Raw genomic sequence first — 14,692 nt, forward strand, 5'->3', positions numbered from 1 at the left:
AGTTTTAACCCATTACTGCGTGTCCTCTCCTCTGCAGCCAATGGGAACAGCATCCTGCCCTCCTCCAAGTGAAAACCTTTCAAATACTTAAAGAGGGCTATCATGTCCCCTCTCAACCTCCTTTTCTCCAACATTCCCAAGTCCCTCAACCTGTCTTCATAGGGCTTGGTCCCTTGGCCCCAGATCATCCTCGTCGCTCTCCTCTGTACCCTTTCAATTTTATCTACGTCCTTCTTGAAGTGAGGCCTCCAGAACTGCACACAGTACTCCAGGTGTGGTCTGACCAGTGCCATATACAATGGGACTATGACATCTTGTGATTTTGATGTGTCTTTTGCTGATTGCTGATGCATAGACCTCTTTGTGGAGGAGGGAGAGGTAGGAGGAGGAGGAGGAGGGAGAGGTACTGTGAATGTGACCACCTCGCATGCTTAAGATAATGTAGACTTATCATTCAATACTCAAGGTGGTGATGCTATAGTTATGGTTCACTTATATTAGATTGGCTATCGCCAGAACTGATTTATACCCATGGTGCAGGATGTTTTTTTGCTTGTTTCCTGTTGCAGCCCCCCAAGGGCTGTTTTAGGGGAAGCCCCCCCCCCCCCCCGGCAGCATGGGAGCCAGAGGTCTGGGGCAGGAGAGGGCAACAGGTGAAAATACATCCGCAGAAATCTCTCCATGGGATCCAAGCCACTGTAATTATTTTTTGCTTAATATCTTCTAGGCACTTTATGAATCTGTGCTGCAATGTATTCGAATGAGAGGCAGGTCATCCTGTGTAGAAGGACAGGAAGTGTCACTGTAGTCCAGGCTTCCTTATTTTCCACCAGAGGGCACTCGTTTCATTTGCTAAAGCATAAGGCAGCCTTTTTCAACCTTTTGACTGTGGAGGAGCCCCTGAATCATTCTGGAACTTTTTCCAGAGTTCGAAGACCCCCACAAGTGATGTCAGCTGGTTGCCCCCTGCCACGCCTCCAGAAGTGACATCGCTATCCATGCCTTTAGCCCTCCTTTTGCTCCCTCCCCCCTGCCTTTCCTACTACTATGGGGGCTCCGCCTCATGCAGGCTGGAAAGAAGAGTAGGAGCTGTGAAGACAGCCTGGACCCCCCTGAATACCACACCACTTCAGAACTCCTGGGGACCCCCAGGGCTCCACGGACCCCTGGTTGGGAATCCCTGGCATAAGGCGTTGTCTTTTACCCTAGTCCTAAATAAATTAAATAGGTTTCTTCTGATTGCAGCTACATTTACTCAGAAGGAGCAGAGTTGTTCTCTCTTGCCCGAGAGAGACGGACCAGAACCAGTGGGATTAAATTAATTCAAAAGAAATTCCGTCTCAACATCCGGAAGAAGTTCCTGACAGTTAGAGTGGTTTCTCAGTGGAACAGGCTTCCTCGGGAGGTGGTAGGTTCTCCATCTTTGGACATTTTTAAACAGAGGCTGGAGAGCCATCTGACGGAGAGGCTGGTTCTGTGAAGGGAAAGGGGTGGCAGGTTACAGTGGATGAGCGAGAGGGTTGTGAGTGTCCTGGATAGTGCGTGGGGTTGGACTAGATGACCCAGGAGGTCCCTTCCAACTTTATTATTCTATGATGATATTATTCTAAGAACATCCCAGATGTTTCGCACCCAGAAAATGTGTTCAGCCTTATTTAGATGTCCCACCAATGTAAAAAAAAAATGTGCTTACAGGGAATAGCATTTAGGATACACGCAGTATATATTTACTTAATATGAACCCTGCCTTTCTCCTCAGTTGGAATCCATCATTCTACCCTCACAACAACCCAGTCAGGTAGGTTAGCTCAATCAGGTTATCTGTATTCCCAGCTTTCATTTCTATTAAGGTAATGATATACACTTGGGGGGGGGGTCGCATGGTTTGACTATTTCAGTCCAGTCATTGAAAACTGGGTTCGAAGTGTGTCAGAGGGGATGGGACAAGGAAAACCAACAGAAATATTACATGCAAGAAAAGAGGCAACTCAGAACTGGCTTCCAGGAAAAGATTGGGGTAAAAGTGGTCTCAAAAAACAAGAACAAAGGAGCTGGGGATTGAAATTAAAGGTAAAAAATGTGTGCAGAAATTGGGATAAACTGGTAGAACCAACGACAGCACACAAAAAAGGCAGAAAACCCCACATGTAGCATTTGATGTCTATAGCCTTTTATTGCATTTGAGTACCATTTTTTGTTATATTATTTCATTCTCGTTGAGATCTACTTTGAGAATTCAACATTTCATGGCAAAATGGAGTCTAAATGTGAAGAATGATCAGTACATTCTGGAGTGAGAGTTTCCAAGATTGCCAACAGTAGTCATGGGAATGATACACAGTTCGCCTTCTGATTTACTGCAAATAATCAGCTATCCACAGCTACTGTATTTGAATTTTAAAGAACACAACAAGGCTGATTGCTTGCCATTAATAATGGGAAAAAATTATTCACCACTGGACAATGAAGGCAGCATTTCATTTTTTTACTGTATAGGTGCAAAATAAAACAGAAAAATTCACTCTATCCATGAAACAGATTTCTAACAGGTTGAAACTAGGCTCAGCAGAGTAGTTGTAAGATAGCTGTCAATCAGAAAGCCCCTAATTAAAATCATCCCCCTGTCATAGACTTATTGTAGCCTTCAGCAATTTACCGTTTCACACCCTTGTTTGTAAGAGGAGGAGAGAATACAGACCTACCTTGTAGGGTTGTTGTGAAGATTCCTGGTTTTGTATGTGAAGCTTCAGATAGTCTAAGGACCATAGAGTATAGTTGAAGGCACATGATGTAGAAATGCTGATGCACCTGAGCCAGGCTTTTTCAACCAGGGTTTTGTGAAGCCTTGGGGTTTCTTGATGGCACTGGAAGGGTTTCCCAAATCGGTAGGAGTTTATTAATTTTTAACGTGTTTTTTAAAATTGTTAAAAAGTTATTGGAAGATATCAGTGGTAAAAGGAAACCAGGCCGTGATGGTTCAATACGGTCAAAATGAACACTGGCTTGAGTATTATACAGTTAAAAGAAGCTGTGCAAGATCAGAAGATGTGGAGCCATAGGATCACCAAGAGTCGGACACAACTGAATAGCTAACATCATCATCATTGTGATCATATATGTTCATGTCGACCTGCCCCCAAGGCAAATGATGGGTTTAGAGGGGGTGAGAAGGGGAGGGGCACCAGGTGCGCACACACACCCATATTCTACATCAGGGGTAGTCAACCTGTGGCCCTCCAGATGTCCATGGACTACAATTCCCATGAGCCCCTGCCAGCAAACGCTGGCAGGGGCTCATAGGAATTGTAGTCCATGGACATCTGGAGGACCACAGGTTGACTACCCCTGTTCTACATGATTTCACCATTTCTGCGGTTTCTCGAAGCCTGAGCACATCTGGCTGAGGCCTGGGAAGGGAGACTCCTTGAGAATCCTGTTTATGCCACCCTGAGTAGAAGAAAGTTAGCGTTTAAGGATCATGAAATAAACAGCTCACTAAGAGCAGGGTGGTGTGGTGTGGTTAGAATATGGCTAGAATATTGGACTAGGATTGGAGAGACTCAAGTCTGAAACTTCACTTTGCCATGAAACTTACTGGGTGACCTTGGCCCAGTTGTATACTCTCAGCTTAACCTACCTCTATGGTTAATGTGAAGATAAAACATGAAATGAGAACAGTGGGTCCCCACTGGAGAAAAGCACAGTATAAATTAAATAAATAAAAATATCATATTTCATAGTTAACATGTGTTTTCAAGGAAGTTAACATTCCTAGATAGATGTTTTGTGGCATTTGGCTGAGCAACATTATAGGTGTGATGGGGAAGACACCCTAATAATTGTTGGGTCAGGGATGGGGGTGGGGGTGGGGAGATGATGAAAACATGGACTATGTGCTGCCTAAAGTCAGAAAGCTACGGCCATTACACCTATGTTCATTCTTTTTAATCTGTTATAGATCTATAAAAGACAGCTCAAACTTTAAATTAAATTGGATGTTTAGATATGCACATCATTAGATATATATATCGAATTACTCCTTTATTTTCATTGTCTCACTCTGGAATTATGAAGAGGACTTTCTAGTTCGCATAAACAGGTGGGCCCTCAAAGCTCATTATAAGGCATTTGCTTCTGTTCATACTGTTAATGTGTGAATAAAATTTGAAAAGCCTGCCTTGGTGTAGAGGGAGCCAGCTTGGTGTAATGGTTAGGAGCGCTGACTTCTAATCTGGCATGCCGGGTTTGATTCCGCACTCCTCCACATGCAGCCAGCTGGGTGACCTTGGGCTCGCCACAGCACTGATAAGGCTGTTCTGACCGGGCAGTGATATCAGGGCTCTCTCAGCCTCACCCACCTCACAGGGTGTCTGTTGTGGGGAGAGGAAAGGGAAGGCGACTGTAAGCCGCTTTGAGACTCCTCCGGGTAGGGAAAAGCGGCATATAAGAACCAACTCTTCTACCTCACAGGGTGTCTGTGGTGAGGAGAGGAAAGGGAAAGCAAATGTAAGCCGCTTTGAGACTCCTTTGGGTAGAGAAAAGCGACATATAACAACCAACTCTTCTTCTGGTGAAGATAATGCAGTGAGCCATGAGACAGACGTCTCTGGTATGGCGATGGTAATACAGGTCTCTGTCTAATGCTGGACATGATCCTGATGACTTAATTTGATTACAATTTCTCTTGAAGGTAATAAAACTCTTCTGAGAACTGTGTACTTAAAAAAGAAAAGCCAAGCCATAGTTAAAGAAACTTCACCCTAATTTATCACTAAATAAAATGGTCAGGCATGTTTCTTCCTCCGTGCCCGTTATGCAAAATGTACTGCTCCATTGGATGCATACAGGGGCCACCCCCCCCCCCATAGAAGACTAGAGGCCACAAAAATTGAAGCCCTAAATAACTCATTTTATCTTTACGATTGCCATGAGCCTCATTTGCTGCCATTCTTACAGAGAGGACATTGGACCTTATACATTGAAGCTATCGGTTTTCTGCCTAGTGTTTAGCCACAAATGTGTGCGGAAATGGCATGCAATTTTGCTGCGATGTTTATTCATTTTGATCGCTTGGTTTGATTAGTGATGTGACTGCCCTAAGCCTCTCTCTAAAAATGGCGCATCGTGCCTATCGTGACTAGAAGTAAGAGATTTTCAATTCAGCCCACGTGTCTGTACATGGACAGTTTTGAAAACAGTGGGGAAAAAGCTGATCTCTAAGTATGCTAGGGGTTTCCCCTCCAAAACATGCTGATTTTGCTTGAATGGACTGGAAAAATGCACACTGTTCCTAGTTCTGAGCATAAATAGCTGGTGGGCCACTGAGTAACCATGTGGATTTCATTGTGTACTTTATGGAGGCCCTTACTGGGCAGTTTGTGCTTGAAGCCATGATTCCTATGACAGGCTACACACCATTGCATTTAAAAAATCCAAAAGTGACTGTGCACATAGTAGTTGTGTGAAACTTCTGCCAGTCTAATTTGGGAAATGCTGAAGTCCCAGTGATCTTGCAGATGCCCAAAAAAGCCAGGGGGCTGCAGCAGCCTCAACAGGGGAGAAAAAGACTCTGTGCAGGAGGGTCAATGATGAGGAGTGACTTTAAACTGGAGGTCAATGAGAGCTCTCTTTCAGGCTAGGAATGGGAGGGGAGGGGAGGAGGAGGAGGAGGAGGAGGGTGGGCCAGGGAGAGGAGGGAGGAGAGAAAGAGAGAGAGAGAGCAAGCAAGCAGCATCCCTATCCTTTTCTTTAGAGCACGCTGCTCGCATCTCACAGTAACAGGAGGTGAATGGTTGCCTAATTGTCATCACTGCCCGCTCCGGAGCAACAAAGAGAGCCTCGGAGGTAAGGTTTCTTTCCCCCCTTCCACTCTCAAATGTCTGCTTCACTTTGCAATGCCTAAGGCAGGAGAGGGAAAGCAACAGTCACAAAGGAAGGGAGAAAGGAACAACTCCACGCATGCAGAAAGGAGGGAAGCTTGAATTCCACTTCCCTGAACAGAACAGGAGGAGAAACATGAGCAGAAGCAACAGAAAGAGGAAAGAGTCCAGGTCAGAAATCTGCATGGGGGGTGTGTGTGTGGTGATAGTGGTGGTGGTGGGGTTGGCAGCTGAGACATTTGACAGGGCATAATGCAACACAAATAATAATATTCAATGTTAAACCAGAAAGGGGGAAGAAAAGATCGTGGCTTAAAGAACCCCTGTACATTAGGTCTTTGTTTTGCCATGCATAGATGTTAACTCTTTGGGGCAGAGATTGGGGTGTTTCTGGACAGCTGTGGGACCATCGTATTGTGAGCATCGCTTGACTGGAATAGTAATAAGCAATGACTGGGTGTATGTTCTGCAACCTTGAAAAAAAACTAGGGGTGTGTGTGTGTGTGTGTGTGTGTGTGTAAGGGAGGCTGATGAGTTTTACCTGGATTAGCAAGAAGCCTTCAGGGGCTTTGCTTAGGATATCAAAGGGATGTGTCTGGGATTTTTTTGTCTTTTCAAAGGATGGCTTTAAGGCTACACTTTTACCCTTCCAACAAAACTTTAAGGAAAAGTGGGTGGGAAATGGCAGAAAAACGATACCCAGCTTCAAAGCAGCCATGGTAGTAACCCAAAGCAATTTGTGTACAATGAACTGGTGTAAAGGCTCTTGTGATTTAGGAGCCAGAATGGTGCAGTCTTGTGGACCTCATAAATAAAGAGGGATGCTTCTTATTTTTGCTACAAAAGAGAAAGCAACCCAGAGCAATGCAAGTCTCTAATTAGTTGTCACACTGAATGTGGGTCTGTTTCACTTTGTCCTTTCCAATCTTCTGTGGACATTCCTAGAAGAATAGAGGAGCCACAATTAATACCAAGCCCCACCTCGATATTCCCTGAGCGCGTTGATTGTCACGGTGTTACTCTATCAAATTCAGCCTCTCATTTCACTAGTCAAAAATAGTCAAAGTTTTGACGTTTGTGCTTTGCTCTGTGTCTTAAAAGCACATGAAGACTTTCTTGCCAGTTCCTTAGTGGGTGTTATCGGAGAGGTTTAGTTTTCTGGTGTTTGCTTTAGCTTTGTAGTCATTTTACAAGAAATTCAAGGGCATTCCCAAAATCTTTTTTTGTATTTACTTTCCTTGGAATCCTATATGAATACAATAAAATAGTCAAAAAAGGTAAGATTTTCTCCGGTTGGACTTCCTTTAATATTTAACAGCTTTCTGTTTCTTCTGTCGTATTCACTCATTTCCTGGCATCTTTTGTGAGCACAGACAGAATGTCAGTAGTCAGTTTAAGGTATCTATTAACTGCCCCTTCCCCTTATAAGTAACCTCGCCAGTTAACTTGTTCTGCTGTGTTATTATCATTAGACTTAAGTCAGCTCTGAAGGATTCTCTGTTGATACCCAAGACTTAGATATCATCTCTGGAAAGTAAATCTTACTGGTCTGAATGCTGCTTGCTTGCAACAAATTATTTATACTCAGCCTTTCCTATATGTGTGTGATGTCATTTTAATCTCACTATAGTCCCGTGTGGACATCTAGGCGAAGAAACGGAACAGGCCCCAAGGTTGCCCTTTGAGCTGAGGTTTGAAAACAGCCCCCCCCCACCGCCCCCTCGGTCCAGGCCCTTACATTGCTGCCCCTTATTAGTCTTAAAGACTAATGATAAATCTGGAGTTCTTTTTGTTTCTTTCTTGTATAACACGACAGCTTCTGTATGGGTGTGTATGTGAAGTATGTGCGATGCTAATGCCATTTACGGTTAATTCATAGTTCTCTAACATAGCTGGTTTGTGGATCAGGTAGGAATCAAGGCTGAGTTTAGTGACTTGGGAACAGATACCCATGATTTGCTCCATTAATGTGACCAGTTTGCTAAAGATGCTTTCTTCTGCTCTCTCTGCTATACACTGCATTTATAGTGCAGCCCTATGCCAAGTTACTCCAGTCTAAGCCCATTGAATTGTAGAATCTTAGCGGTGGAAGGAACCTCCTGGTCATCTAGTCCAACCCCCTGCAGAATGCAGGAAACTCACAACTACCTGCCCACCCACAGTGACCCCAATTCCATGCCCAGATGATTCCACACACCCCTACCCACCCCTACCCTCGACCAGAATCCCTGGCCAGTATGGCCTGGAGGAAATTCACCTCCTTACCCCCAAGTGGCGATTGGTGTTTCCCTGGGCATGCAAGAAAGGGCCATAAGAGCCAAGCTCCGATACAGTCCCTTGTGCCCACCCACTTAAAATCTGCCTAAGTTCACAAAATCAGCCTATGGAAACCCATGGTCTTAGACTGGAGTAACTACATGGGATCGCTCTGTTAGTCATCTTGAGAAGACTTATTTTGTAGGAGGATGAGCTCTGTACTAGTCTTCTGGAGTATTAAAAAGACCCTCAGCTCCCATTTTAACCTTGTAGACATTAGAATGTACAATATCAGCTTAACAGATTTCCTACTATCCAGTGATAAGCAAACGTCAAACAATATTGAATTGTTCCAAATACATAAAAATAACATTTAGAACAGAAAGGAAGCCTAAAATGATAAAAGGAAACATAATAATTTAAGGATTTTAGTGTTAGTCTTGCACAAAGCAAAGTGTTGGCCAGTTGGCTGCATAGAGGAGAATAAAAGTACAGTCTCAAAATAAAGAAACTTTAGATTCAGTGTAGGCTATACACTTCCTAAGTCCATTGATTTCTGTCAATTGGAAGTGTGTAACAGTTCAGGAATGCATGGAGAGATTGCAGTCTTAAGGACCCTTTTCTAGGAGTAATCTCTATTGAACAAAATAGGCTTACTTTCAAGAAAACATTTCTAGGAGTATTCTTCAACAGTGTGGTCCTAACCAGACTTGGATTCTCCTATATCTATTGAAGGCATTGGGCTAAGAAGGGTGTAACTCTGTTTAGGATTGCACTCGACTAGTGCCTAGCAAATTATGATTTTTATTTTTTTTTAACATCTTTGTGCCGCCTTTTCACATGCTCAGGGTCCACGAGGCAGTGAACATAAAAAAACATTTCAATAGTCAAAATTACAGTTATATAAAATAATTCAGATAAAAACACCTAATCGCTTGTAGCACAAAAAGCCACCAAACAGGTTGCCTTCAAGGATGAAAAACAGCCCAAGTGCCTTGTGGTGTTTGAAAGGCAACCCCATTTAGCAAGGCAGGAGCTTTTGTAGGCAATGGTCTATTGTGTCTGATGCACTAGTTTTCAGAATGCCACAAGTTTCTGTTTTATTGCTGCGTCAGACTAACATGGCTAATTTACCCCTTCAGTAGCAAAGCATAAATTACCTTTGAATGAAAGCCTAGTTGAACAGAATTGTGACCACAGCACCCAATGGGAGTTAAAGAGCCAGGGAGGGAAATAGATTGCGATCCAGTGTGCAGTTATAGGCCCTTCCTCTATATGGTTTATATATGCATTATTGTGCAATGGATTGTAGTAGCCATTGTCTTTGGGTTAAAAAAAAACTCTACAACCTGTTTTCAAGCCAGGGATTTTAAACGTTTTAGTTCTGAAAACCCAGGGAAGCTGTAAAATATGCCCTTTTTCCTCTTGAGCTGGGAAGATTGATCATTCCATCGCAAGTTACGGCTGGTTGGTATTTCTTACAAATATATCAATGGCCACTTTAAGCCATCATTCTAGGAAATATGAGAAGTACATAAAGGAGGGCATATAAAAGCACAAACTGATCTCTGCAAAGTAGAATGTATGATCTTAGTGCTAGCATAAATCCAAATAGCAATGATATGTCAGATTAACTTGACCAATTGTCTTTGCCTATATTCATTTATTACACTGGTAAGGAAGTTTTAAATTACTGAGCAAAATCTGATGGAAGGCAAGAGGCCAGTTTTTAAAACTGGTTTGTGGAAAATCATAATTTCATGACTCTAAGATCTGGAAGAAAAGCACAGATCATAATGACCGTGTATAATATTTTTAAGTCTAGGATTTTGGAAACAGGAAAACCCCAGCAAGGGGTAAAAATAAAATCATCTTGGCCAGTTTATTTATTTACAGAGAGACTTTTACATGGGCTAGAATTTCAAAAGAGCACTCTGCTACCTGCAGTCTGAAACTGCAGGTTTGATTGTATCGCCTTATGCAATGGCATGTGTAGACCCAACTAGATTCAACCTAGCTAAGGTATTTTGTTCTTTACTGTGGTTATCCTGTTTACACTGTTAAAGCATCTTTCAGCATTCTCATAAGTTAACTATATTTTTCAGTTTCTTCTCTTTAGTTTATCGTTATGTTAACTGTTAGAAAATGTTAAAGCTTAAAAGTATAAGCCCTATAAACTATGTGAAAATGAGTTTTTATAGCCAGGTCCTAATTTGTGATAGAGCTCTGGGTACCGTAAATCTCCAGCATTGCCACACGGGGGCACATTGGGCTGAAATATTAACTTTATAAGCAGAACTGATAAATAAAACACTGCTGTGACTTCTGCGTTAAGAATTAATATGTGAACCAGTAAAGTGTTGCCAGGATCTGTCTTTTTGGACAAAGATAAATCTGTGAGTTGGAGAGTGAAAGTGTACTGTCAGAAAAACCAGGAAATGCCAAACTAAAAGTTCCTTCAGCTTGCTATTCCGATTCCTGCTCTATCACATAAAGTACTATATATTTCGTAAGCTGCCTTGAGCCATAAGGATGGAATCATAGAATCATAGAGTTGGAAGGGACCTCATGGGTCATCTAGTCCAACCCCCTGCACTATGCAGGACACTCACATCCCAATCACTCGTCCACTGTCACCTGCCACCCCCTTGAGCCTTCACAGTATCAGCCTCTCCGTCAGGATAGGCAGAATATAAATACTTTAAATAAAGGTTAATAGGGTAGCAGATGGTTTTGCAAAATATATTCCCTGAAGTTAGGCAGGTGCAGCAGAGGGCTGGTGAAGGGGTAGGGTGGGGTGGGGAACATAACAGAGCTAGACTATACACTGCTGGAACCGGAATGGAGCAGGCACTTGCGAGAGAAAGTTGAAGCCTCAGGGCCTGAGACATAGACCCAGAGGCACAGGGTCAGGCCATACATGAAACTGAACCCATGCAGCTGCCTTTTACTGAATCAGACTCTTGGACCCTCAAGGTCAGTATTGCGGACTAGAGATGGCAGGGATTGAACCTGGGTCTTCTGCATGCCAAGCGGATAAAGGTGATTGACAGAGCCATCCTATAAGAAGTGAGTCCAGTCTAAGCCTGTTGAGATCAATGGGTTTAGAGCTGAGTCACTGTGCGTAGGACTGCAGTTCTGGCGCCTCTGGTTTTTCTCCAGTTTGTTTTCAAGGCTACTGACTCAGAAAACTTTCCCAGGGACTCTGCTGCAGTTAATGGGACCGGGGCATCACTGTACCTCTTTTAGTACCCCTTCATTATGAGACTGTTAAGGGATCCCTTTTAGGCTAGAAAGCTCTGGTTGGTAGTTCAAAGGGGCCTTGGAAGGAAGTGGAAGTCTGTTTGTTTATACATTTTCCTTTCTGCAAGAAGCTCAGAGGGGGCGAGGTTGTCTGGCTTTCAAGAGACACCACAGACCTCTAGGTTGGTGTAGTGGGTAGGAGTGCGGACTTCTAATCTGGCGAGCTGGGTTTGATTCTGCGCTCCCCCACATGCAGCCAGCTGGGTGACCTTGGGCTTGCTACAGCAGTGATAAAGCTGTTCTGACCGAGCAGGAATATCAGGGCTCTCTCAGCCTCACCCACCCCACAGGGTGTCTGTTGTGGGGAGAGGAAAGGGAAGGGGATTGTAAGACGCTTTGAGACTCCTTTGGGTAGAGAAAAGTGGCATACAAGAACCGTTACTGCTCGGTCAGAACAGCTTTATCAGTGCTGTGGCGAGCCCAAGGTCACCCAGCTGGTTGGGTGACTAGAGCTGATAAAATTATGTTCCTATAGCGCTCCCTTTCTTAGCAGCCCTGTGGAATGCCTCTTTCTATACTCAGAACAGCCCTGTGAGGTAGGCTGTTCCAACTAGTGCCTAGTCTGGGTTCAGTGAGTGAGATCCATTTGAATCCCAGTCCACCCCTCCCAAGTCCAATATAACATCCTCTGCAACACACTAGACCTTGGAGTCAGATTAACTTGACCTTTCCCTTTCATCTCCCCAACTCATCCTTGGCTGCTTTTCAGGAGGGCCTAAGAGAACACATCTCAGAATTCTAATCTAACCCCTCCCAAGACTGTCCTCTTTCCTGGCTGAAGTTTTTATTATTAATTTACAGCTACAAGTAGACAGTTGTCACAGCTGTGGATGTGCACAGCCTTGTTGTTATTAAAAGACAAAACAGCCTGTGCTCCCTACAGTTTGCTTTTTTGGATTCACACTTTTCCTTAAGCAGTTCTCCATCACGAGAATTACACAACAGGGTTACTGAGGCTCAGATTTCATTTCCACCTCTGGAAAACAGTGATTAAAATGCACATAATCAAGAGAACCATAAAGAATTTCTATTAGATAGAATGCACTTACATTCAAGTAAAGGGTGTGGGGGGGGGGACTCTAATCCAGGGGCCCTGTAAATGGATGTGTCAGTAAGAAGGAAATCACAAGCTTGAGGCAGGCCTTTCTCCAGTGGGGTTTGTTATGCTTAGTAAACAAGTTCTCTTATTTACTCTGTCATTAAAAATATTTTTAAAAAAAAAAAAGGATTTTGAGTCCAGCTGGAGCATTCAAAGACAATAGCTTAGTGGGGAAAGCAAAGAAAGAAAGAAATCCTTTGCCAAGTAGCTAAGTTTGGAAAGATTTTTTTTTTAAAACCAGGCTGGCAATCCTTCCAATGAGATCTTTGTGTCACAGTGCAGAGGTCAGGGTATAGAACCCTTTGGGATATCAAAAGGGGATGAGAAGAAAGGATAGGATTTCCAGCGGCCTGAGAGAGTGCTCTTTTGTTTTCATTGGTCAGCTCGGAAGGATGATGTCTGTGGACATCAAAGTGACAGCTCCACAGTGTTATCTAACCTCATCCTTTGCCCCCCTGCCATGCAATTGGCCTCTTTTCGAGGGGGGAGAAAGCACTGCGGAAAGCTGAGAAAGTTAGTTAGGGTGTAGTTAGCTGTATAGGAGAGCAGACAGATAGCTTTAGCGAAAAAGAAAAACCTCTTGGTTTGTGAAAATGCAAGTTGAGGAGACTCGGTGTTCGTCGCACATGAGAAAATTGTACGAATCACATTTTATTCTTCCCCAAAGTGGAAGACATTCATTTGTAAATTGCTTATTAGAGGTTTGTAATGGGCCTGCTGCACTCCAGATAAATGTGTGCAGAATTGCATCTGAGCAGTCCAATCTAATTCATATTCACAATACTTGAAAATAAGTCCCATGGGAATTCAGTTCAAAAAAGAACGCGTAGAACTGCAGACGGACAATCAGCAGTACTTAAAAGGGTTTTGTCTGTCAGGACGTTGGACCACTATTATCTTCTCATTTTCACTGAACATAATAGAAACATGTCTCTGCAAAAGACGCCCCCCCCCCAAACTGGCTGATAATGGGACCAGGACCAGACAATTGTTGTAAGAACCCTTCACTTCTATTTGTCCATGTCATGCTTTTGGGAGTGTTCAAGTGACTATGTGTATGATTACAGAATGATTTCCATTTAGCACAAACTCAGAAATGATTCTATTCAAAATATGGGGGGTTTTTTTGTTTCTCTGCTGAGTGCTAGAACTCTCTGACCAGGACTGTTTCTTATGGGCTGTATGCGATCCTGATCGGCAGTATCTTGAAGCAACATGCTGTGCTGTACATGCCATTTCTTCAGAGTGTTGCTTTGTTCTTTTTCCCATGACGTTGTTTTTGCTCCTCTTTGTTCCCCAGAGAGCATTCCCCCCACACACACACCCCCACACCCATCTCTAGGTTTACTACAAACTTCCCACAAGAAGCAACAATGAACTTGACGGAAATATACTGTGGGCAGTAAGTAATTAATTGTAACTGAACAGAACTACTTAATTAATTAGAAGAGGTCCTGACCCTGGTGCCTTTGGTTACTTCCAAGGAGCCACAAGAGTAACAAAGACTATAGGCACTTTTGATATAGGGAACAAAGGGGTAGGAAACTCAGGCCTGGAGTTGTTTGTGCCAGTTCCTTGTCAGACCATAATAAGCCTGTTCAAAGAATATTCTGTGGTGAGTGAATATGCTTGGAGGGGAAGTAGAATTTTGGTGACAAACTTCTTGATATGCACATACGCCCTCTGCAAGTCTTGTGGTGGTGTTCCATTCACATGTTTCTGGCCACCTGGGTGTTTCAAGACCATGATATGCACAATCCTGCAATAGGTGAACTGAGCAGCTCGGGCAGGGTTCATGTGGGGGCGGTTTCCATTTGTGTGAATGAGAATTCAGGGTTTCCGTTTGCATGGCTGGCACTCATTGTGGAATTCACACCTTATAGAATAGCATGTATGGGGTGTATGACAGGAACCCAGGCTCTGTAGCATGCTGCTGATGGCATCCCAGAATATATAAACAGAATGGCACTGTAATGTCTGCAGAGGGCTACAGCCTCTGTGAGTTTTATACAAGAACTTGAATGTTCATGTAGGGATTTCTACATGCAATCAGGAAACCCAATTTCTCTTTTTTTATGCCTTCTAGGGAATCTGATTGCATTAGAGCAGACTTTCTCAACTAGGGTTTTGTGAAATCCCGGGGGTTTCTTGATGG

The 14,692-nt window shown here is 43.4% G+C and overlaps 1 protein-coding gene across 9 annotated transcripts in view; it reads left to right on the forward strand.

The window, feature by feature from the left end:
• Positions 1 to 5,688: 5,688 nt before the first annotated feature.
• Positions 5,689 to 14,692, forward strand: part of GREB1 (growth regulating estrogen receptor binding 1) — a 122,574-nt gene continuing 113,570 nt past the window's right edge. For 3 of the 9 annotated variants that reach the window (XM_077310836.1, XM_077310853.1, XM_077310913.1), the window contains exon 1: positions 5,888 to 6,050. In XM_077310836.1, coding sequence (XP_077166951.1) covers positions 5,959 to 6,050 — 92 coding nt within the window. In that variant the 5' untranslated portion in view covers positions 5,888 to 5,958. Of the gene's footprint in view, positions 5,845 to 5,886; positions 6,051 to 14,692 lie in introns of those variants that run through there. The other 6 variants (XM_077310870.1, XM_077310905.1, XM_077310845.1 and 3 more) reach the window with 4 other exon arrangements.

Source organism: Paroedura picta, chromosome 1 (genome assembly GCF_049243985.1).
Source record: "Paroedura picta isolate Pp20150507F chromosome 1, Ppicta_v3.0, whole genome shotgun sequence".
NCBI lineage: Eukaryota > Metazoa > Chordata > Lepidosauria > Squamata > Gekkonidae > Paroedura > Paroedura picta.